This window comes from Triturus cristatus, chromosome 12 (assembly GCF_964204655.1).
Source record: "Triturus cristatus chromosome 12, aTriCri1.1, whole genome shotgun sequence".
In the NCBI taxonomy this organism is placed as follows: domain Eukaryota; kingdom Metazoa; phylum Chordata; class Amphibia; order Caudata; family Salamandridae; genus Triturus; species Triturus cristatus.
The window spans coordinates 147,430,296-147,456,686 of NC_140595.1; the positions used below are offsets into that span (position 1 = coordinate 147,430,296).

The window sequence follows — 26,391 nt, forward strand, 5'->3', positions numbered from 1 at the left end:
GGCAAAGCGCACACCTCCTGGCACGCACACTCAGGGGGATGTAGGCACACCCACGGGGTCTGGGGACAGACGACAGATGACATACACGCAGCCACAGTCGCAGTCCGCAGTCCTCACAACCCTGTCCATCCAAAACCACTCCCCTTGGCTCCCCTGCCAAACGCTCACCCAAGCAGCTCTTCATGGGTGAACTGGACCTCGCCCCCACTGAGCCACCACCCCACAAGCGGGCGAGGAAGTCCCCGGGCACAGGAGTTGAGTCCCCCACCATGTCGACCCCCTCCCCCAAGAGCGCTGCACCCCATCCCTCACCCACTACACCCTCCGTTGACCCTGGGGAATCCTCAGGTGCAGGGGTTAGGCTGGACAACCTAGCAGCAGTGTGCAGCGTCAAGCTCGCCTTCACCTTTGGTGCTGCCCCACCCCCTGTGGTGGAGATGTCCACCCCTGCACCCACCACACCTACCCTTCCCCCTCCTGTCCCTGCGGTGCCTGGTACTGCCACAGATGATGCCCCCCCCCCGGTCAACAAACCTTGAGGTTCCTTTGTGCAGGCAAGCTAGGGGTAGACGCGGTCCTCTACGTCCCCCCTTGGACTTGAAATATGGACTGGCCATTGGCCTCTGTACATAGTCTATTTATTTTTTTTTGGTGCTGAACAAAGCCTTTTGTTTTACTTTCAACACTATTGCTTTTCAGGTACTTGATGTTGGTGATGAGGCTCCTGGAGTTGGTGTTCTGGTAATGTGTTAGGGTTCTGAGAAATGTTTTTGTATGATGGTCATGAGGTGGACCATGGTATCTGTGTGCCATCACAATGTGTCTGCAAAGAATCATTGGTAGTGTGTGTTCATTTTGTTTCGAGACATTGTCCCAAGGAGTGTTCCTTCCTCTGTGGCACCTGACATCTTCCCTGCAAACAGTTGCACTATTGTTGTGCTGACCTGTGTCAACATTTCCTTTGTTGGTGACGGATCCCTTCAACAATGGCCATGCCTGCCCACCGATGTCTCCTGCTGAATCGTCTATGCCATCCTTGCTAGTCACTGTACTTGTGCTTTGAAAATGTAGCAATGCCTTCAGGGACAAATTCCCCCTTTTCAGCACTATGCATGTGTGTAATCACGGCCTACCACACAAATGGTACTTGTTATTCAGGGTATTTGGGCACCTGACTCACAATTGTGGGCATTGTATCTAGGGGAATTCCACCCTATTCCTTCCATGAGAGACAACATCTTGGTGGCTGGACCAGCACCTGGACATTCCTATCACTCCTGGGATGTGTGTGACACTGTGTGTTCCCTTTGGCTATCTTAGTTTTGTACGCAGTTACATGACTATACAGTTTTGTGGCATGATATCAGGGTGTGTATTGTGCTGCATCCGCCATGGGTGGGTGTGCATGTGTTATATGTCCTCACACCCACATGTGGTGCATCATGCAGTGTGTGAAAGACATCCATCCTCTTGGGAGTGGGACACTGCTGTCAGTGATGTGTTGTTATAGCACTATCATCATAGTCCAAAGTTAGGGATGCGTCCATACCACCATGTAGGTGTGGTCATCAAATAATGATGTACACCCCCCTATATCTCTGTCCACTGCTGGGAGACCTCTGCACCCACCCCTCATATTGCAGGCCACTGCTGGTAGTCATATGCACCCAGCCCCATATCTCTGTACACTGCTGGGAGTCCTCTGCACCCACCCCCATGTCTCTGTCCACTACTGGGAGTCCTCTGCACCCACCCCTCATATTGCAGGCCACTGCTGGGAGTCCTCTGCACCCACCCCCATATCTCTGTCCACTGCTGGGAGTCCTCTGCACCCACCCCCATATCTCTGTCCACTGCTGGGAGTCCTCTGCACCCACCCCCATATCTCTGTCCACTGCTGGGAGTCCTCTGCACCCACCCCTCATGTTGCAGGCCACTGCTGGTAGTCATATGCACCCACCCCATATCTCTGTCCACTGCTGGAAGTCCTCTGCACCCACCCCCATATCTCTGTCCACTGCTGGGAGTCCTCTGCACCCACCCCTCATATTGCAGGCCACTGCTGGGAGTCCTCTGCACCCACTCCCATATCTCTGTCCACTGCTGAGAGTCCTCTGCACCCACCCCTCATGTTGCAGGCCACTGCTGGTAGTCATATGCACCCACCCCCATATCTCTGTCCACTGCTGGGAGTCCTCTGCACCCACCCCCATATCTCTGTCCACTGCTGGGAGTCCTCTGCACCCACCCCCATGTCTCTGTCCACTGCTGGGAGTCCTCTGCAACCACCCCCATGTCTCTGTCCACTGCTGGGAGTCCTCTGCACCCACCCCCATGTCTCTGCCCACTGCTGGGAGTCCTCTGCACCCACCCCCATATCTCTGTCCACTGCTGGGAGTCCTCTGCACCCACCCCTCATATTGCAGGCCACTGCTGGTAGTCATATGCACCCACCCCCATGTCTCTGTCCACTGCTGGGAGTCCTCTGCACCCACCCCTCATATTGCAGGCCACTGCTGGTAGTCATATGCACCCATCCCCATATCTCTGTCCACTGCTGGGAGTCCTCTGCACCCACCCCCATGTCTGTGTCCACTGCTGGGAGTGCTCTGCACCCACCCCTCATATTGCAGGCCACTGCTGGTAGTCATATGCACCCACCCACATATCTCTGTCCACTGCTGGAAGTCCTCTGCACCCACCCCCATGTCTCTGTCCAGTGCTGGGAGTCCTCTGCACCCACCCCCATGTCTCTGTCCACTGCTGGGAGTCCTCTGCAACCACCCCTCATATTGCAGGCCACTGGTGGGAGTCCTCTGCACCCCCCCCCATGTCACTGTCCACTGCTGGGAGTCCTCTGCACCCACCCCCATGTCTCTGTCCACTGCTGGGAGTCCTCTGCACTCACCCCTCATATTGCAGGCCACTGCTGGTAGTCATATGCACCCACCCCCATATCTCTGTCCACTGCTGGAGTCCTCTGCACCCACCCCCATGTCTCTGTCCACTGCTGGGAGTCCTCTGCACCCACCCCTCATATTGCAGCCCACTGCTGGTAGTCATATGCACCCACCCCCATGTCTCTGTCCACTGCTGGTATTCATCTGCACCCACCCCTATATGTGTGGCCACTGCTGGTATTGATCTGCAGCCACCCCCATATGGCTGGCCACTGCTGGGAATCCTCTGCACCCACCCACCCCCTTGGAGCAGTACACTGCCGGCCTGGACCTACACACACACCAATATGAAGGTAACATGCAGGGCCAGTCCGTAAGCCCACATTCCTGGCGTGTGTACGCCTCATATCCCAAATGTACTGGTGCCGTAGGAGTACGTGTGAAACGCACCGTACCCATGCATTCATTGCGTGTGTACGGTCCGTATCACTGTTCTACTGGTGCTGTAGGGGTACGTGTGAAACGCACCGTACCCACGCATTCATTGCGTGTGTATGGTCCATATCACTGTTCTACTGGTGCCGTAGTAGTACATGTGCAACGTACCGTACCCACCCATTCATTGCGTGTGTACGGTCCGTATCACTGTTCTACTGGTGCCGTAGGAGTACGTGTGAAACACACCGTACCCACGCATTCATTGCGTGTGTACGGTCCGTATCACTGTTCTACTGGTGCCGTAGGGGTATGTGTGAAACGCACCGTACCCACGCATTCATTGCGTGTGTACGTTCCGTATCACTGTTCTACTGGTGCCGTAGGGGTACATGTGAAACGCACCGTACCCATGCATTCATTGCGTGTGTACGGTCCGTATCACTGTTGTACTGGTGCCATAGGAGTACGGGTGCAACGCACCATACCCACGCATTCATTGCGTGTGTACGGTCCGTATCACTGTTCTACTGGTGCCGTAGGGGTACGTGTGAAACGCACCGTACCCACGCATTCATTGCGTGTGTACGGTCCATATCACTATTCTAATGGTGCCGTAGGGGTACGTGTGCTCACTCTTCTAATGGTGCCGTAGGGGTACGTGTGCAACGCACTGTACACGTCCACTTCCATTGTTGCGGTACGCAGGGGCTGCTGGACACGCCCCCCCAAGTGACCAGACCCTGGTGGTAATGTATGGGCTTCATATTATAGGTTTGGCTTTGGGTATGGGGTATGTTTCCTGCCCCTCACCGCCACCCTGGCCTCTGGGTGTTGTTCTCACCTTCTGCGGCGTGTGCGTCGGGTCCGGTGCACCAGGTCATAGGCTAATAGGACCGGGATGACACGTATGATGGGGTTCATGGCGTGTACATCGCGTACCGGGGCTGCGTTGCGTAGCGGTTCGCGGAGGACTCTGCTTTTCCGGCTGTGTTTGGCTCCCGTAAGAAAAGAGCCGTACAGAGTGCAGTAGGGACGAATCGTACTTGCTGGGCCAGAGACCGCTGCTTAAATACGTCCGGACGTCGCGTACAAGCTCTTCCGGATCAGAATCATTGTTTTTTTTACCCGTATGGTCTTTTATACGATTCGTACGGAAAAAGGCTTTCGGTACGAATCGTACTTCCTAGGTTGTAAGAAAAGTTTACCGGGTACGAGTCGTACAGAGAAAACGCTCCGTACAGCGATTCGTACTGCCTTTTTCCAGGATTGGAATGGGACCCAATATTGGGTAGGAGTCGGCTGTGCCTACACAAATAATCTGTACCAACTGCCCCTCACTTTGTACATCCCTGAACCACAGCACCCAGCGCTCACCCAAAGCACAGCACCCAGTGCTCACATGAAGCATGGCATCTAGCGCTCACCCAAAGCACAGCACCCAGTGCTCACGTGCATCACAGGACTCAGTGCTCTCATGAGGCACATCAAACTGTGTTTCAAAGAGAAACATCAACTAGTGCTCTGCTTGAGGGCATCATTAGTGCATCTCCTATACACATCACTTTCTGCTGTTCTGTCGTACATTGCACTGTGCCTCCAAGCTCAAATCAGGCTGGGCCTTGCTGAGTTTCATCACTGTGTGCCTCCTTTTGCACAGCATTATAGAGGACTCTTGGTTTATGTGCAGTAACACCTGTATGCTTGTTAAACTTTGCACTTGGATGCATGTATTTCTGTTGGACCCTATGAAAATGTAATCTGAAGATGTGTTTGTGTGCACTTGTGTTATTATATTGTGTGCTTCTACATGAATGCGTAAAAGAAAAAACATAACTATTGGCTTTGACATTACTAGTTATAAGAAATCTTTCTGAGTGGATATTGGACTTATTGACCGTTACTATTACGTCATTCTGTTTTTGTGTTCCAAACCTACTTTCACCACTTTGGGCCTGATTCTGATGCGGTTAGGAAGGCCTCCTAACGGCATTTGCTCCTTCCAAATCGGATCGGGAGCGTGTCTTCCCAACCGAGGGCCCAATTATGATGCAGTTAGGAACATATGCTCCCATTGAAGTCAATGGGAGTCCAACCAAATCGTATCTGGAAGCATCCGGATGCATCGTACTCCGCCGGTCGGACTCTCCCGATCCGAGTGGGTCGGAAACCATTTCCAACCCGCATCAAAATCGGGTCCTTTGTGTGAATTTTAAAAAACAAATCTTGTAGAAGTCATATTTACTTGACTCATCTTACCTGTGTGCCTTCTGTTTGTGCCCCAGTTGCCACAGACTGGCTCTGACAGGTTCCTGAAATAGAAAAACAATTTTGCTTCTAACAGGTTTTTTTACTGTGTCCTGAGACAATTTATGTGTTTTCAATGTTGATGAGATATGCACATTGGTGGCAACATTAACCATCAAGTTATTGTTCATTGAGTCTGTTATAACTTGCATTTTTCCTGGTTTTCTTTATAGCATATCAAACTGAAATTGAATAGAGAATAACACAGTTCTCCATGGGCTGTGTGTAAAAATGTTGACCATGAAAATGCCATTTGACCAAAATATGGTTGTTAAAATATCAACAAAATGTCTATTTTATACACATCTAATTTAAATGGCTAAAACAGTGACTTCCAAAATATTGTGGTCCAAAAATGACGTTGTATGGGTAAGTATATTTATTTTATTGCAATTAACATTATTGTAATTTAAAGTTACGTTGATTTATATGTTTAGAAAGTAACATATTTAATGTATGTGTATGTGTGTATAGATATATATATATATAAAAATATATATAAATACATATATTTGGCACGTCCTTCCATGATGCCGCAGATGGCAAGTGGCCACCTGCGGGAGGTGCGTGTGGTGTTGGGTGTGGCCCCCGGCTTTGTAAATCCACAATTCTCCAACCAAGAGAATAAACGTGCACTCAAAATAGTTTGATTTGCTTTATTGGATGAAATCCAGCCCCAGCTACGTGTTTCAGACTACAGCCTTGCTCTAGCACTGAGTGGCTGTGCTGTGCTACCAATACCCTGTGCATGAACAAGACTGTAGTGCCGAAACGCGTCTATACATATTAATATCAATTTATTAACTTTAAGATAGTCATGCATGTAACTTTCCGAATAGTTTATCAAGAGATATAAAAAGCACATTTTCAATTTATATTAATGAATAAACTACAATATAAATCAATATAATTATTAATATTTTTTAAAAAATAATATAGAACATATTTTACATTTACTAAACCATTTGGAATAATTTTTGTCAATTGTAAACACAATTTTTTTTAATTTTTTTTTAAACAAAAAAAATAATAATAATTCAAAAACAAAACACCATGGAAAAAATAATTGAAAGATATCAAATAATTTTCAAAAGATGTACTTTAAATTAAAAATAACTTTAAAAACTCCAGGATGAAATAACATTTATCGCTCCCAATTCTGATCCAAAATCATTAATAAATAAACACGTAAAATAACTCAAATACAATATTCTAACTACAATCTCACTTGCATTGGGGAAATTGCATAAAACACAAATGCCTGCATTTTGTGGTGGCGGGGGACAGATTTACTGTTCTAATTTCAGCCTAACAATAATTGGTGAAAGTGCATGCAATAGGTATGAGGGATTGTCACTTTTACTATTATAACACAAGTCTAACAAACATGGACTAGAAACATACCTTCGGGGGTAGCTGTACTATTCTAAATACAGGAAAACAATCGTTGAGGAAAGTGAATTAATTTGGGTGGGACACATTTACTGATGTAAATTCAATCAGAATATTATTGGAGAAAGTGCATACATTGGTGGGGTCATGTTTAATATTGTAACTCCAGACAAAAAAACATTTGGGAAAGTGTATACTTGCAGGTGGTCAGATTTACAATTCTATCTCCAGTCAAATAAGCGCTGGTAATAGTGTAACATTTGGCGGTCAGATTAACTACCAATCTAGCTTCAGTCTATCAAACATTTGGGAAAATGCATACATTGTGGCGGGGAGAGGTCCAAGTTACTGTTCTAAATCAAATCTAGTAAACATTGGGGAAAATGAATACACTAGAGAGGGAGAATTGAATTACAACTATATCTCCAATCTGACAAACACTGAAGAAAGTGCATACGAAGGAGACCTTCAGATATACTAATTTAGTTAACAAATATTAGAGTAAGTGTATGTTCGGGAGGGTGTCAAATTTACTATTCTGACTCTAAGTCCAATGACAGTTTAGGAAAGTGGGTACTTTTAGTGTAAGAAGGGGTGAGATTTACTACTCTAACACCAGTTTAACAAACATTTGGGATAGTGCACATATTGTGGTGTCAGATTCACCAGACTCAAATAATAACAGTACATGTAAAATATTTTTTCATAAGTTTAAATAAAAGCTTACATTTATATTTAAAACAATTATTAAAATAACTAACAAACATATTTGAATTGTAAAAACACTTTCCAAATTATTAAATACATCATTTTTTAAATGAACACTATCCCTCAAACGTCCCGAAAACACACACTTGTAAAAGAAAGGTGATAAAGTCTCATATGATAATGTAAAAATAAAATACAAATATAAAGTTTCACATATTTCAATTTGAATGAATTCTATTTTAATAATATGTTTATATTATACATGATATAATTATTAAATATTATAATATAGTAATCAAATATTTTAAAACATTTTCCACAAATGTACTAAATATACCAAAAATGTAATTAAATGAAAAAACTGTGATACATTTAAGAATTATTTTTAAATGAAATATAATTCAATACGTTAAAAATATCAACATAAAACATAAAAACATTTTCAGTTAAAAATTAACATAATTAGTAGATTAATCCTCTCACATAAAATGAAAGGCATTTTAAATTAAAAGACTATCAACCTAATCCTCAAATAAACCCCACATTCCAAAATAACAACATATTTCAAAATTAGGAATTATATGAAGAAACTAAAAAAATGGTCAGACATTAAAATGTGACAGTAATTATTATATACTTTATAATAACACTACACACCCAAACCTTAATACATCCCACAGCCCTTAAAATTATAAAATAGTTTTCTAAAAGCATTACATCCCACCGCCCTGAAAATAAAAAGATAATTGTCTAAAAGCTTATAAACACTTTTATAATGTGATATTAATCAAAAGGTAATGTCCATTTAATACCAATTTACTATGTTTTATTTAAAAGATTTCCTACTAAATCAACCCATAAACTCCATTTCCTGCAATTAAAATGTATTATATAATTAAAATATGCATTAAACATGTAAATAAATAAGTGAATTAATAATTAACATTTTAATCAATAACCATAAAGTAATAGACAATTAAAAATAAATTCTCTCAAATCACGAAAAAACTCATGAAACCAAAAAAATGATGATGCATTAAAATATTATTTTAATAATAATTAATATAATTTTCACATTAAAATAATTAATAAAGTAAAAGCATAAAATGCAATAAAACAGCATCACAAAATGATATTACTGGCAACAATATTTTAAAAAATAATAGTATTGTAAAAAAAAAATTAAATGGTCTTCAATATTTTTGTCCACAATATTTTTGTAGTCACAGTACTTTTATCATTCATTATACTTGACAGAAGCCGTACAAAATTAAATTATAAAGGTTAGAGAAGCATAAGGTGAGGAGGCAGCAAATTAGACCATTTTTAATCCATTTGTTTTTCATTAAACTCAGGGGAAAGCCAATGGCTCTACGTGCGTTGCATAAGCCTATTGAGGTAAAAGGCCTCAATACCCAGAAAGGGCCTCATTACTAGGTTCATTTTTATTCTGATGAGGCGAGTAACAGCTGTTATTTACACCTGCAGAAGGATGAGATCTGAGAGAACACTGCAGTTCTGTTTTAATTCACCCAGAGATTTTCACTGGTGAAAACAACCAACATTTCTGGATGAAACTCTGTAGCAAGGTGTGGAATTTCTGTAGGAATTAGCATTTCTAGGTCTGATTTCCCTGGTAACTCAGCTTTGCAGTTTTGTAGTAACTGTCCCCTTAATGTTTACTGTTACCCCTGGTATTGGTAACTCCGGAGAGTGGACTTAATAGGAGGATTCCCAGGGCATTCATAATGAGGCCTAACAAGAGTCCCCTAAGATTTCACTACTATTTAAAATCCCCAAGCAAACTGTGAATGTTTTAAATACAACAGCATAGTTTTTGAGCATAAAGTTTCTACAAATTTACGCTACAGAGGACTACTGTATTTTTTTATTCAATTTAGTTGTCAATTTCAAATCTATCTTAAAGAAGCTAGAGAAGAATATATAGTGGAAGTTAAATATGCAAGGGCGATTTGTCTCAAGGTTAAGTATTGATTGTGATGATATACATAGAAAAGGAGGTACCATTTATTCAAAGATTGATCTTGGGGTTATCAATGGCTGTTTACTGCAGTGGTGTTGGTGAGGGTGAGGTCCATTACCTTTATCTGTAGTTTGGTAAAGCCTGTAGAAGGTCACTGACAAAGTCAGCAGCAAGAGGAGGATCCCAGACACCAGGGGAGCAGCGCATTGACTGACATCAGTATTGGAGAGAGCTGGGAAGGATAAAGAAATTATGTTACGTAAAATTTTCCTCAATGTGCAAATGCATGACGCAGTCACCTACGAAGTTCCTGACGGATTAGCAGGGTGATTGTTGATAGGGTTGGGCAAATTATTTTTACCCATGCGTAGTCTTGCAAAAATCCAAATTATTGGGGTTTGCTTGTTTTGCATTTTTCCTGCGTTTCTAATGTGTACTACTGTGTTTTTTTTCTTGAAAAAGAAAATGTTTTGTTGGAACTGTAAAATTAGATATGTGCAGTGGCTTCATGCTATGGGCGAGCCGTTTTTACCTCTTGGCATTAGAAACTGAACATGCAATATAATGATGTACTATATTGTCTGCCTTTGTACATGAGTTACAGTATTTACATGGACACCTACCACACATGGTACATGTAAAATACATTATTATCTAGGAAAAGAGGGGCCCCTTCTAGAACAAAGGAGTAGGGCACTATAAAGTGAATCAAAAGGGATATCCTTTGGAACAAATAATGAGCTTGCAGTAAGATCTAATATAGTGAGTAATCTTACCATGCATATCCTAGTTTAAACCCAGTTGTTTCATTCATTCATCTCAAACTAAGGAGGATTGTATTGCGTGCCAACAGGAACACAAAGAAACACAGTTATAAACTAATAAAAATCTGGTTTGATTGATACATTTATTAATTCTACACAATACATTAAAAACGCAAAATTTGTTTAGTACAGACAGTAAATAGACACGAATCAATAATAAATCACAATAAAAATGAGCAACTTAAGTTCATCGCAATCAATTAAAAACAAACAATTTTAAAAAAACCGAACAAATAAGAGTCACTAGCTAAGACAAACACAATATGTCATCAAAAGTATAACACATCTGTCAAAACCCTATGTGGGACGTAGAACCTGGTACTTTTGTGCTTAGTACTCGTTGACTGTCGTCCCGGTGAACAGATTAGTGTAACAAGATAAGCATCGACGCGTTTCGATGGCTTGATTATTACATTTTAACAAACTAATAAAGTATATGTAAATGAAGAAGCAAAAGGTCCAATACATTTTTTTTTAAATGTTAAGTAAATGGGAAGGATTTTCTAATTGGAGGTAAAAAATTAAGTTGGTGTCCTGCGCTTGATTTGTGGGAGCAGTGCAAATGCATCAAACTGAATATAGTATGGACAATGAGTGGCCTCAGTTGAATATAGAAAAGCCCCAACCGGCACAATAAAATTAAAAATATTGATTGTTTATCTTTGTGTATTAGATCAAATGTTCATCATTATTTACCTATTTGTTTAATGAATGCTTGTTTCAGTTTTTTTGTCTTGTTTTGATGTTCAAATCACCCAAATTGCTTAAGCCAAGGTCACTGTCTACCAGAAATGACTCAGTGAGATCCCCAGATACCAATAATGATTCAGTGAGGATCCCTGATACCAGTAGTGGTTCAGTGGGGTTCACGGACTCCAGTAATGAGTGGGGATTCCCAGAAGTAAAAAGGTTAAGAACCACTGCTCTAAACATTCAGCATTACAAGTAAAAGCGACATTCAAAAATGACGAATAAGTGATAAATAAATCAAGTGAGCATCAAGTTGTGAGTGTGTGGTTGACCTATGGGCATGGGCCCTAAGTTATTGAGAAGGTCGCCTAGTTTAGCAACAGAATCTGGGAGAAGCAACAGCCCATGTTTGACCTTGAAGGGCTCCAGATAATAATACGAAAAAGATAACATCTCTGGTAATAAATTAATGTCAACTGGGTCATCAGCAAGTTTTTCCTGTGGAGCACTAAACACAGTTCTAGAAATTGAGTCAGAGATTTTTTTCATGAATAAGGATGTAAAAATCTACCTCTGTGGGCTGCACTTCTCGTCACCACGCTCTGAGATGAATTGAACTGGACATTACAGGACACCTCTCCTCTGGTCCAGTTTTCCAGGGAGATGGAGATATGACTTATAAAGGTGAAGTCCCCATTTATGTCTCTGGTCAATCTTGTCTGCCCTTCACCTGGGCTCCTAGAGATGTCCCAGGACACCCAGACTGGTCCGGAAACATCCCTGACCACACAGGCCAGAGGGACAGGGCTGCGAAGCATATACTGCTGTAGTGGGGCGGTCACAAGCTCCACCGATGTCCTTTCTGTGTAACTGTCTGAAAAGGGGACAAAGAAAACCATTGATTACTACATATTATCTGGTGCAAAAGGCAAGGCAAAATGTAAAATTACACAGAATGTAGTTAATGAAATAAACAAGCAATGGATATTGAGATACCTTTGGAGGTATAGTTGATTGCATTTTTCAACAAACGCTGCGGGAAAGTTAGAGTTTGACAGACAGAGTACTCATTCACAAACATAATGGACTACCCTGTCCTTCAAAAAGACAGACCACCCGACCTATTTAGGGTTGGGAAGACTGTCATCATTCTGTCGATGGTTCTCTTTTTGGCTGCTTTCATTGAACACTTTTTCTGATTCCCCAAGGAGTAGGGTGCATCAGAGGAAGGGCATTACACTGCCCGCCCTATTTTGGATGGATTGTGTGAGGTACATTTTTTGTGTCCGAAAAAATAAACAATGACCTCACACTCAGAGAAAAACCTCACTGGGTGTGGGGGTTATTCGTTTTCTGTTTTTGAATAACAAACTCCAAATTTTGGGGTTTATTTTTGGAAAACAGAAGTTTGTAAAAGTTTGGAAGACAGTCCTCAAAACAGAGGGCAGTCATCCACCGAACATTGTGTACCTTGTTAGGAACAGCCATTCTGTCAAAGTACAGGGATCACTGATCCGGGCTAGTGGTGAATTCTGTTCTTGATAAACCATAGTTTGTTAGGGAGGCAGACGTAATGTGCTCCTTCACCCAGATGTACAGAGTACCAGCTAGTAAACTCTAAAATATAGATCTGGCCCTCTGTCTCAATCCTTCTCTGGGTGAGCCCCAAATTTCAAATTCCCTTTCCCCTCAGCTTTGCTGACGGTCTTGCAAATAGCTTTCTATTCAGCCATTAACTTTACTTTTTTAGTCTTGTAAGACCTTCATGCAGTGCTTTAGTACCATGCTGGTCCTAAACTACTGGTGAGGGAGAGGGGAGGGCCTTGTAGCTGTGAGGTTGGACCACTACTGCAAAATGCACAATGAAATGTACCTCACAGAAAATAATTATACAATGTTTGCCAATGAATATAAAAGCAGTTAATCAGTTAATCTACAGAGTAGTTATCAATTATATATAGAGAGATTTTTTTATTTAACATATACACATTTTCTACAGGCTTACCATATCATATGTCACTGAGAACATCAGTCATACAAATTAGCAAATTGATTCAAAGGCTTTTTGATGAGTTAAAAGTAGTGTGAGCTGTTACCCAACTTTGGCAAGCATTGTATGATCATCTTAGTGAGGTACTTTTAATTGTGCACCTTAGTACCGTGCTAACCTCTTCTGTTTCCTCAACTCCCCTCAATTCACATTTGCTTGCTTCCAATGCATCCTTTCCAACCCACTGCTGTTCTGATATGAGTTTTAAGAATGCCTTTTGCTCCACGCCCCTTCCTCCCCAATGTTGCACATGGTTTCTGGGCTCGATGTTAGCCATATTGTAGTTACTTTTGTATTTGTCCTTGAAATCCTACTACCCACTTTGTTTAAGTCATATTTATATCTGCATTTGTTTACCAATGTTTAATGTATTGTGCAGTGCAAGCCTGTTTCCATTGTGGGCCTGTTTCATTCTAAACAATAAGATAACCAAATATAAGTATTCGGCTGGGAGAGGTCAGCTTGTTTCATGGGTCACAGTGAATTAGCATCAATTCTTTGAAGATTACAGTTCAAACTGAGACCAGGGGACTGTTTCACACCTTGACATATCACTTTTATTGTGATTTAACATTTGCAGAAGCAGCAAATATCACAAAGGCCACATAAAGAGGCATCTTTCCAATGTAACAATAAGTACAGAATTGAAGACAGATAAGGTTGGGGGTGGATAAGACTGTGTTAAATTTGCTCTCTGAAGGTGTCAAGCTGTCTTGAAGGTATTATCATTTCAAAGAAAAGAAAAGAACCTGATTGCAAAAATAAAACCCTTGCACTCTTAGAACATGTAGTCCCTGCTTGTGAACCTCTCAAAACACAGTTGACATCAAGCAACATCTCATAAGTCTAACAATTTCTTAGGAAACACTTATTCTCATTATCACTGCGACAGCATCCTTCAGTTGTCTCCCAAGCAACACAAATATACTGGAAAGACCTATTTTTATTGTGAGCGGAACACAACCAGACTACCAGATGCCCTGCTGGACGTCCAGACTCACACTGCACCATTGTTAGAGGAGGCGGGAAATCAGTGGTATAGAGTACAAGCGCCTTGACACCCTCGGGTGATTGTTTGCACTCTATAAGTCGCCATTTCATTTCATTCCTACAGCGTGGGACACAGCCAAACTAACAGGGGCCGTGCTGGACTTTCAGGCCCACAGTGCATCATTGGAGGAGGAGGCAGGACATCTGCGCTATAAAGCACACATTTAAATCCCAGATGAACACTGGGCCAAGACAGGCCAATTTGAGCCTACCAGAGACGGGAAGAGACAGGGCTGAGCCACCCCTCTGAGATCTTGGATTTTGGATTTTTCATCTAATATTTCATTTACATTTTCTTAGAAGTTTTTGTAAGGTCAACATGGGTAAGAGAAAGTCTACAAGTCTTACCGGTGGTAAGGACTGTGCAGCTACTTCTTCGATAGCTAAACATTTGACAGAAGTGATGGGAATAATGAACAGTGAAATTGCCAGTGTCACGGAGGGACTCGAGGTAGCACAGAGTGCGTGTATGATGCCCTTAAATCTCCATCCACTAATAAGACTCTAGTTGTGTAACAAAAGCAAGTTGATGTTATTGAAGTACCTTTAAACAATCCTTGTGTCTCAAATGCACCTATGTCTATCACCAGTATTACTCCCTCCTCAATAATCCACTAGCCACCAGCAAAAACGCAAAAAGAAGTTGCAAGAGTTACGCAGCTATAAATTAAACAGGTGACACATGTGAGTGGTGCGGTTAATTGTAAGTGCAGAGGACGTTTGGGCTTTATAAGAAAGGAGGACATTTCTACTTTGCTATATGAGAAATTAAAAACCGTTCTAGTATCTTTGGAGGGATCCATAATGAATCTCTTTGATCTAGTAAATACTAGATTAAAGTGTTTTGAAACTTCCTTATTCAAATAGGTGGAGTGTATTAACAGCTCTAAAGGTAATCCCATAATTGACATGACAAATTTTAAAAATAGAGATCAGATGGAGAGGGTGAGCAGGAAAGATCACATGGTCGAGAATGCAGGGTGCGAGGTACCGTAGTGTATAAACTTGCATCTAAATTTCCTTTAGAAGCACCTGTTGGTCTGACTCCTGCTCATTCTCCTCCAGCATTTGTGGCGCTGCCATTGCCATTAACCTCTGAGGCTACACCTTATTTGTAGTGTTAAATAATGTCCCTCCCAGGAAATATCCATTACAACGCAGTCATTACATCGCACTGCTTTTACAACACAACTGTTACAATACAACCGCCTTTACATCACATGCCATTACAATGCTACAACGCATGCCATTAAAACGCATACCATTACAACGCATGCCATTACAACGCATTATAAGGTAAGTAAAGGAGATTATTTTAGTTTCAGGGTGGGTATGGGTTTTGGGGTAGATGGGAATAGTAATTTTTACCCCTACAATACCCAACACTTTCCCTACTGTTGCAGTGACTGGAGTGGGAATAGTAATTTGTACCCCTACACTATCCAACACTTACCCTACTGTTGCACTCACTGGAGTGGGAATAGTAATTGTACCCCTACACTATCCAACACTCACGCTACTGTTGTCCTAAAAGTATTATGTGTTGTAATGGTATGCGTTGTAAAGGTATGTGTTGCAATGGAATGCGTTGTAATGGTAGTTTTAAAAATGCATTGTGATGATATGCGTTGTAAAATCATGCGTTGTAATGGATGTTGCGATGTAAAAACTGCGTTGTAATTGTTTGCGTTGTAATGTCATACATTCTCCTCCCCACTATCTCAACTAGCCTGAGAATTGGTATGAATTGAAAAACAAGACTGTACATTGGTTATCTAAAGGGTTAGGATGTACACCTCGTCTCTTTGATGTTATATTTATGTTGAGAGTGTTACCTTGCATGAGGTTGAGAAATACAACCTGTCCCAGTGACTGTGTGGTAGAGAACTTTAGAAGTCCTACTTTCGCAGGTCATATTATGTCCTGATTGAATCCCTCTGCTTGACATTGTAGCATGATTAAAGTTGTTTTGTTGGGTTATTTTAACAAACCCGCTGATTATAGAAAACTGGGACCAGTGCCTTCTCTGGTGAAGATGGCCGTAGTTATGGAACAAGTATACAATGTTGATTCCTGCAATAGATTTACTCCTCCTGATCTTATTAAAAAACTTGATTGACAAAGTGGGTCGAAGACCAGGAAAGCAAGGATCTGATTGAAAATGTGGGGAAGATTGATATTCGCCATTGAGGCCAAAGATGACAGCGCCTTAAATTAATATTTCTGTGGGGTTTTTTTAAGGAATTAACTGCTCCTTCAGTTGAGGCATAGATCCCAGCTTTGGAGTGAATTAGGTATTTTAGCAGCATTTATCAACAGTCACCAGAGGTGAATCTCGCCATTGTTCCATTTAAGAATTTAGGTACAGTTCCATCTCATTTGAGTTGACTAATGCGTGCTCTGCTGTTAAAAAGAGCAAACTTGGTAAAGCCCAAGGCTTAGACGGTTTCTTGATGGATATGTAAAAAGAGAATATGGATGTTTGCAGTCCCATTTAAGTAGTGTTTTAAAAGTGCTAGCAGACAGCGATTTTCCATCTACGTGGCCGCAGTCCTTCATAATCCCAATCTTTGAAAAAGTGAACAGAGCGGATCCAAAATGCTACCGACCTATCTCTTTATTAGATTCTACAGGAAAGTTGATAGAGAGAATATTATTGGAAAGAGTGGAATATTGGGAGGAGAAAAATTCTAATCTGTAGGGTACTCAATCTGGTTTCAATAAAGGATTGGGTACAGTACCAGTGTTTACATTTGTATATTTTAATCAGTAAGTACTCTGTACACAGGAAGTGGTTTGTTCATCTGGGCTTTATGGACATTTGCTGTGCATTTGACTTTGTTAACTACACAGTTATGGGCCATTGTGAATTCTTTAGGCCCGCTGTTATTTCAAATGTATACCAAACGATAGCTGAGTTCCATTTTTGTCCTAATGGTAAGTGTACAGATGCCTTTAGGATCAAAATGGGAGTTAAATAGTGGTGTGTGCTTGCTTGCTTTTTATTTACACTTTCTATTAATGATCTAGAGAAGTTATTGGTTGATGTTTGTTCCAATATGCTACAGATTGCTGCTCGTCCAATACCGGATGCGCAGTTTTAATGGTGAGAACAGCAAGTTGCCTACAGAAATGAATTAATTCCTTTGTGCTTATCATGCACCAACTGGGCAGTAAAACAAATGTAAATATACCCTTTACAATGATTTGTGAACAGGGGGTTGCAAAGTCACAACCTCATACCTTTTGTGCTGACCAGATTACCAAAGTATGCACTTTTCCGTACTTGGGGATCCAAATTGATTCTCTTGGTAAGCGGATCCATTTGAGGAGCATCAGGAATCAGCAGTTTTGAAATAATAAAGGAAGTGTTTAGGTTTGTCGCAAAACTGAGCTCCAAACCCCTCAGGGAGATGTGCAGTATTTAAAGGAACACGTCTCTTTCTATTGCTCGTTTTGACGCTGGTCTATCAGGCTGAGTAGATTGTGCTGCTAGAACATTAAATGCCTTCTGAAGAAGGCCACTGGCCGTCCCACACAGATGCTCAACTTACCTTTGTCACAGGGAACTGGGTTCAGCCTTTTCAGAGGACATGATTCAACTACATCTGTTACTCGTGAGGCATTTAATATGGTCCAAACCAGAGGCTACCTTCTATAGGACTCTATTTCGTGAGTATTACTCAGTAATTGCAGTAAGAATGACCCCACATTTTCAGGGTCGGGGGCGAGAAAAGGAAGACCCAGCTAAGTCAGCATTCTCCCAAACTATTACCACATGAAACAAACGTAGCTTACTAGTAGCTCAATATTAGAGACTTTATGCTCCTGATTTCTGGACTAGACCTTATTTCTCTAACCGCCTTTTGTGTCGCTCTAACCAGGACCATTGGACTACTCTTAGAAATTGATGTGATGACCTCAACTCCCCCTGCCACGTTCCACAGGGGGCCATGCTTCATCATTGGTCATCCTGCACTCCCCAAAGAATCCTCTTTTGGTGGGCGGGTCCTAAAATACATTGAGGGTACTTGCAGAAATAAGGGGTGAAGGATCCAGGTAAGGAAGTAAACATAAAAGTCCATATAATTTGCCCCAATAAAATATCCCTTTTATTAGTGGGGTGGTGAAGAGATAGTTTAAACTTACTATGCTATGTAATAGGAGAATCTTATTACTCCTACATCCAGCAGGTCGACATGTTTCAGCCCTATCCAATGACATGTGTAGGTCCGGGGCTTTCGTCTGGACCGGGATCCCTATTTTGCCCTAAATTAAGTCCCTGACTTCAATCATACATGAGCAACACTCAATCAATACCCTTGTAATGTTTCAGCTGGTAAGAGAAGTAATTGCTTCTCATTCAGTGTTCATGGGGTGCTGTCCATGTATATACAAAACAAAAGATAATATAAATCCAAAAAATCAAAATATTGAAATAAACTCACAGTAATTAAAAGACAGGCACATGGAACATACAAGAACATAAACAAACAGGGTGACTGTGCTCCTCAAAGTAGCATTCTGTGTCAACTGTGTGTACACTGCAATCATAGTAAGCCAACATTTTTCACATAACCAAAGGTGGTATCCACTGCAAACCACACTGTGATTAAATGTGCATGTATATACCATACACACATGCTCATTCATCATCTTACCATCACCGAGGAAGCTCCAGGCCTCATGGAGGAGTGAACAAATAGAGCCTTATATGCCTTCTGTGGGAGAATATGTATCATAAGCAATACTCCACAATTAAACTAACAGGGTGCCTGGCAAGGGGAATTCACTTGCTTCTTCAAAGGTCTCTCCCTGCGTCTTACACCTACTAAGCATTCCTTTTTCCTCCAAGCAAAAACCGGTAGTGTTGTTTGAGGGCTTTAGGAGTACACGCGTGGTGCATGTAATAGACGGTTCGTTATTCATAAATCTCAATGAGTCATGGGAATCTTTCTCCTAAAGGGGAGGCTTGTGCGTGGTGCCTGCATATTGTGAGTGGCAATCCTGGAGAAAATGGACCACAGGTTGCGGAGCCGTGGGTATGCTACGCCGGTATGTTTAATTAAAGAACTCTTGATACGGACAACATATCAGGTAAAAAGCAGACTATGTTAAATAGTAATTATCATGTATACAAATGTTTCTAAGGGGATCTCATTCCTTTATTCATCTAATTGATTACATGCCGATTAGTCCCAGAACTGCTTGGATAAATTATTCAATTTAAAAATTGTGGATTTAACAAACTTAGTAATATAACATTAACAAATCTATGATCATGTCCTTGTGCGAGAGATAGCGATTCAAAAAGATCTGTTGAGCATAGTGAATATGGTTGTCAACTACAGTAAATTTCTCTACTTGGACCCATCAGTTTGTTTAATTTGACGTGCTCAACAAACACCAATATCCTATGCAATAGGCATTTAAAACTCAGCCAGACCAAAGATACAGACCTTCTATGAGCGATTAAAATTATAATTAAGGCTCCCGGTTTTCCGTTTAAACGGATTTTTACACATAAATACAGACGGAAAAATATTTTTTTTCCGTCTGTATTTATAAATAGAAGTGGGAAAATACAACCAAATTGGATTCCGAGAATTGTTCGGCAATCCGTGCTCCAGCCCAGGGTTGGCTGCCATGCCCCTCTTCCCGATTGTGGTGTATGCCTGCCCACATTAACACCTGCTGGGCCATTAATCTCCGGCAGGCACCTGGTTAACACTTAAATGGTCTTTTAAAGATCCATGAAGTACTCGAGTGCAGCTGCGATAAGCTCATGTTTGTGTGTGCCTGGGAAGCTCTCTCAGCCTGGGCTGACACACAAGGGATGTGGGGGGGGGAAGAGGGGTGCTGAAGCCCTTTGAGCACACTCAAAAATGAGGTGCCCAGGTCTGTGCCCAGCAGCCTTGAAGAGGAACGCCAATTTCACCAGGTCATTCATTTGCGCACCTTGAGGCAAAGCCTGTGCCCTACAATCGTGGCTGGTGGCTCCAGGGGCAATCTGCTGCTACCCACATAGTAACTCCCCGGGCAGCTGCCTCATAGTGCCTTACAGCAGCATTGCTCTGGAAGCGCAGTGCTGACAGGCACGCGTGTTTGCTGCCAGCATTGCACACTTTCACTGATGCCAGTAGTGAGCAGTGGTGCACACAATTACGTGTTCTCTCCTAATTCAGGGTTTAAATGACATTAAAGTTACGTAAATGTGCCCTCTTGGGTTCATGGGTGCAGAGGTCGAAGCTGCTGATATGAGGGGGCCCCCTCTGCTTGGCTCAAGGGGCCCTTGCACTAGTGACAGGCCCCTCACCTTGTGAATGTTCAGCCTTTGTTTTCTGAATGCAGAGACAACCAACGGTGTCAAACGTGAAGGCAATGAACTGAAAGCACCTTTCAGCACATCTAACCTGGGCCAAAGTGGGAACACATGTTGTGTTAGTGCTCTGTGCCCCAGAGGGCAGGTGCTCTCCATGCTCGTGTGCAAGTAGCTAAGGAATTCAGAGGCGAAACTACAGTCACGTCGTGTCCTCTGCAGGCCACCGTAGTTGGCAGAGGCGCAACTAACGCCAAATTTCGGGGCGGGGAGGGGGCTAATTTCAGGTCACTGAAAGTGCACAGGTGCACTTGTCTAAATTCTAAATGTGTTTACATGTAATAATCATGGCTAATGGCAGTGTTTTCAATATTGTAAAACAGCAGCAGCTCACTAATACTGTAAGTAATCTGTGGCAAAGTTTTCCGATGACTGTATTGTGTTTACTTAATTTGGCGCATATATACATGTAGCTAAACCTATAACAACCGTGTGCACTGTCTATTTAAATAAATGTGGAAAAATACTAGCTGCAACGTCTTATTTTGCTTGCGACAAAAATAAATACAAATATATACAAATATGGATAAATACAGACGGAAATGTTAAAAAAATAAATACCATAAAACCATAAAACCGGGAGCCCTAATTATAATTGTCCATATTCAAGTCGCCCATACAAACAGGACACTCACTTGACAACATGGAGCCAGGGTATGTCGTTGTTTAGGCCTCGTATTTTTGGTTTCAAATGATACATCCAGTGTTGTTCCCTATTAAAAAGTTCCTGAGCAATATTGTGGTTTTGTCTAAGATTTGTTTTTTTAAGACTACCCATTCTTGGTACTTATCTGAGTGTTTTTGTTCCATATAGTGTGTAGTCATACGTGTAGTACTTTTCTTACGTCTGATATTACTCCGGTGTTCACCTATCCTGATTCGTATCTTCCATGTCTTCATGCCTATATATCTTATTGAACAGGGGCATGTTATCATATAGATGGCATTTTCACTATTGCAGTTTGCGTGGTGCCGCACCACCCATGAATGCTGCGTGGCGATATCTAATTCCTGATAGGCCTTGGAAAATGGACAAAATGAACAATGTCCTCAATGGAAATCTCCCTGCGCTGGGGGAAGGTCCCAGGATGTATTTGGTCCTGGTGTTGTTAATGCTGGTGGCCTATTACATGAGTGGGCAAGCGTGTCGCTCAAGTTGGTGCTCCTTTTGAAAGGGAAGAGAGGGACTGACCAGTTGTTTTCTGGTTTTGTAAAATTTTCAGTTTTTTGTGGCAATTATCTTAACTAAATTAGAAATAATATTACATGTAGTTCCACATGTAGCTCTGTTTCTTCTCCACAGTATGTTTCTAATAAAGATTACCTATTTTTCTTTTTTTTGCATGTTTTTTCACTTGTTGGATAATGGATCAAGGGTATTTGCGGACCAAACATTTTTCAGGGGATATGCTCAGTGAAAAACGTTTGGGTTGCAAATACCCAGAAATAGATAGACTTATATGTGTAACCACGTTTACTTCTATTTCTAATTTAGTTAAGCGAGAGAGAAACAATAGACTGGGACATGGTATCCAGTCCGACATACCAGGTTTAAACCATCATGCCTAAAGCAGGTATGCAGGTATACCACTTGATTGTGCAGATGTGGCAACTTTAAATTCATTCTAAAACTATTCATTATCTCTGAGTTAGCCATTAGAATGATGATAATTCTGATACACTTGATGTATGTTAGATTACCACACACTAAACACTATGGCCATTATTGCAAGTAAGGCTAAAAAGTGTGAGGTTTTTACCACAGGTGGTAAACACAACTACCCTGGGGCATGGTATTTACCATGTATATTAAATGCCACCTAGCTTTCAAATGAGGTATAGGATGTGGAATCAGTATATAACACACAGTATTCCGCATTTTTAACTCTTTATGGGCCTTTTTGACCTGCCTGAATCTATTTGTGGAAAACCGCGAGGGTGCGATAATTATCATCAACTCATAGTAATGATCACAGTGCAAACAAGCATTTGTAATAAAGCTTAATCATTATAAAAAACCAAGGCGTCTATTGTGTGTAAAGCGTTCTGAGGCTTAAGGGTGAAATTCCACATTTCTACTCAGGTAGATGTTCTCCGGTAGGTCAGTTATATTCCCATTTTTATGAGTGTAGCCCAAAGGAGATTTTGAGAAATACACGCCGGTATACACAGACCAAAGGAGTACTCTCCATGTGTCTGAGGAATTGGAAAAAGGGTAACACAATCGTCGTAACAGGATTTCTGACGTTTACAGGAAGATTGGGGACCTTCATACTTTTGATATGACTGATGAGTGAGGACTCTTTTATTGGATGAGATTGAACACGACAATTGAAATACTTTGCGATGATCTGTGAAATAACCCTAATGAAGTCAATTTGGTTTATGTACCGATGATGAAACTCGAGTTGGCTACAAGATTGACTGGAATGAATACTGAATTCCAGGAGTGACAACTCTATGTGGAGATGGAACAATACAAAGACAAAGGAATACCACTACAGAATTAGAACTTGTTTGTACTGACATTTGATTGTTGTGATGTTCAGAGGTCTTATAATCTAAAAATTAACATAAGAGTTCTGGGTAAGAGTTCAAAATGTACATTGTGGAGCAGGCCCTCCAAAGTAATGCTTGTAACGGTATGACATTATTTGAAAAGGGACTACCAAATCAAGTCCTACAAATGAAGTTAATATAAATGTGTTGCTTTCAAACACTGGGCAGATTGAGAAAATTAAAATTAAAATGCAGGCGACAATGTGGCTTGTTTGAAAAGGACAAAAATGTAACAATGACTTGGGAATTAGGGCGTCTGGACCTATTGGCTGTGAGTCACCCCATATTATGTGCTAGCTGTAATAACCGAGTCAGTGATTATGCCCATGAAAAATGCTGAACCCTCTCCCCTTTGGTTTCCGTCCCTAACCCTCCAATATGGGAAGAGCTGCCTGGAATGCCACTTTCATCTGCCGGTGGGAAGCAACAACAGTGATAAAATCTCCACCATCATAGCTTGGCCCAGGGCCGGCTTTAGTACTGGTGGCGCCCGGTGTGACAATCATTTTTGGCGCCCCCACACCCCATGACCGCGTCTTTGGATTCTCTCACTACCGCCAGACAAAAGTGCCCCTCTTCTCTCAAACCATGCGTTATTACTAAACACAGCACCCCCCCCCCCCCCAAGGTCAGCGCCCCCCCTCCACAGGTCAGCGTCCAGTGCTTCTGCACCAGTTGCACTGACATAAAGCCGGCCCTGTCTGGACTAGAGAGAGCCAGTGAGATCAATCATGCCACAAAGCCCTCATAATGCACAAGAAGCAGAGGGCAGGGAGGCGGGGGGGGGGGCTCCCACAGCACCAACACACCGATAAGGATGCTCTTAATCTAAACACATCCACACTCTGCCACCCTTTTCAGATACAGCAGCTATGGCTACCATAAAAAAAATGCAGTAAGTTCAAACAACAGAGACAGGGCACTTTGGATGCTACTGGACTCTATGGAAATACTTTAAAAGTTTACTCTGTAAACCAAACTAACGATTTTATTTATTCGTGAGTATAAATAATCTTGACTTGTTTTTGAACAGCACCACAGGCTGAGTGTCACCTGCTTTTAGTTGTAAATTGACAAGCAGTAAAAGTTCATACATGTTTGCATTAAAATAATTAGCAGCTGTTCGTCAACACAAGTTGTTTGATGCTCGTCAGTCTGTGTGCTGATGCTGCTGGAAGAAACACTTCAATGGCCTTTTGGTGATCTTTGACCCTGTGACGTTCAAGGTTGTCTGGGGGTGCGGCAGCTCGTGCAGCCCCCCTAGTTCTAGGGCCCCTGCCTGTACCCACCCAATGCACGGTGGGAGCTTGGACGTTCCACCGCGGAAGGCAAGCAGGAAGCAGGACTTGTCTCTCTTCCTGTTCATTTTGTCTCCATGGACGACAATATGCAAAGAAATGTGTAATATATTCGAATGCGTTTTCCAATTAAGTACACACTTCATTTAAAGCGCTCTGAAACCCCGGGTCTGGTGTGTGTGTGTGTATATATATATATATATATAATGTTCAGGTATTCATGTGTTTTGAAAGGATGTGAAACAATTCCATATTTGTCACATGGTGTTTCAGTTTTTTCCATTAAAACTATAGTAATTATACCATCATTCATTAATTTCAATCCACTTACTTTGATTTATCAGCGAACACAAAAGTGTTCCTCTTGAAATTACAAGTTATCTTACCTCCCACGATGAGTGTGGCTCCGCTGGCAAACTTCAGCCTGTTCAATACTGGATACGCGCAGTTATAGGCGCCGCTCTCATTCCGCTGCGTGCTGTAGATTTCCAGGGTCGCGCGGCGGAGTTCAGCTCTACAGTGATATTTTCCTTCCCTCTTGTTATCATGACAGTTCACAATAAATGTGACAGGCTCCTCTGCTCCCCTCCAGAACCAGCGCACTTTACTTCCTACGTCTTCGTTATCTGCAGTTAGAAAGCAGGAGATCTTGGCGGTTTCATTGACGGTAACGAACCGGTACCGCTCCGTCTGATACAGGCACAGATGGACCCCCAAGACTGTGAGAAGAAAGCAGAACATATAATGTTAATATTGGTGCCCTCAATATCCTTCCCGCAAAACGGCCACGCACATCCATTCCATAGGTCCAAACCTATCCACTGCTTTCATTGTGGGGATAACTGCACAGATTTCCATCGATGCTGTAAAATTAGGCACTGATATCTCCAAATTACAAGATTGTGTTGGTGCTGATGCAATTTTCCAGTGACATTAACAACAACACTTGTGAGCAACGACTGGTGAGAAATGTCACTTTTTTGCCTTGGTTAGTGTCAAGCAGAAAAAGGTCACGCAAGTTTGCACAAGTGCGTTTTTTTAAAATCTGGAAATGTTAATGAGATATATGTCATTCCACTCAGTATCTCTGTAGCTAGAATTTAACATTTCTTAAGCCATTCTGGTCCATCTCTTTCCCCAATCCCTATTGTATACAGTTCATTTCAGCACATGAAGCAGACGGATGCACAGCATCTATCGCTTTATAGATGCCCATAAACATATTGAAACATACTTTTCAATCCTACCTCTTCATCTAACAGATAGGAAACAAATAACACATTAACAATGATTTGAAAACAAATATAAAACGAAAATTGTAATTTTTAGTATGAATCAACAGAGCAATGTTAGCTTTCAATCCTCATCCATGCTCCTGGTCCATCTGTTATCCTTGCATTCGTGAATGTAAAGTTTACCATTGGAAAGGAAGATGCAATATCTGAACCACTTCTCGGCTTGTCTAGTGTCCATCCTGCTCCTTGTACAGCTGCTCAGGTCGCACCCACCACAAGTGAAGCATCAGTCGCAAATCAGGAGGGAAACCCTCTGCATGAGATAAAAAGTAGTGAACCACAGGGGAAGGAAATACATTACTGCCATCAAGACCCTCAGAGTGCGCATGCATTGAAAAATGCTACTGGGGCGAAACGCGTGTCACATTTTGTATTCTGTAAGACTTATAAAGGTTACCAGTAAAAACGAACAAAAGATATTGAAACTGAACTCTTGTATCAGTTCCAATAGTATTCTTTATCTTCTAGACCAGACAGCCATGACAGGAGATGATTCTATACTATGTATTTTTTCTGATGC

At 41.8% G+C, this 26,391-nt stretch overlaps 1 protein-coding gene across 1 annotated transcript in view; it reads right to left on the reverse strand.

Moving 5' to 3' along the window:
* Positions 1–26,110, reverse strand: part of LOC146772940 (uncharacterized) — a 46,987-nt gene extending 20,877 nt beyond the window's left edge. The window contains exons 1-5 of the mRNA XM_085638251.1: positions 25,995–26,110; positions 24,963–25,295; positions 11,812–12,114; positions 9,845–9,958; positions 5,595–5,647 (exon numbers count right to left, since the gene is read on the reverse strand). Coding sequence (XP_085494377.1) covers positions 5,595–5,647; positions 9,845–9,958; positions 11,812–12,114; positions 24,963–25,295; positions 25,995–26,049 — 858 coding nt within the window. The 5' untranslated portion in view covers positions 26,050–26,110. The remainder of the gene's footprint in view (positions 1–5,594; positions 5,648–9,844; positions 9,959–11,811; positions 12,115–24,962; positions 25,296–25,994) is intronic.
* Positions 26,111–26,391: the final 281 nt, after the last annotated feature.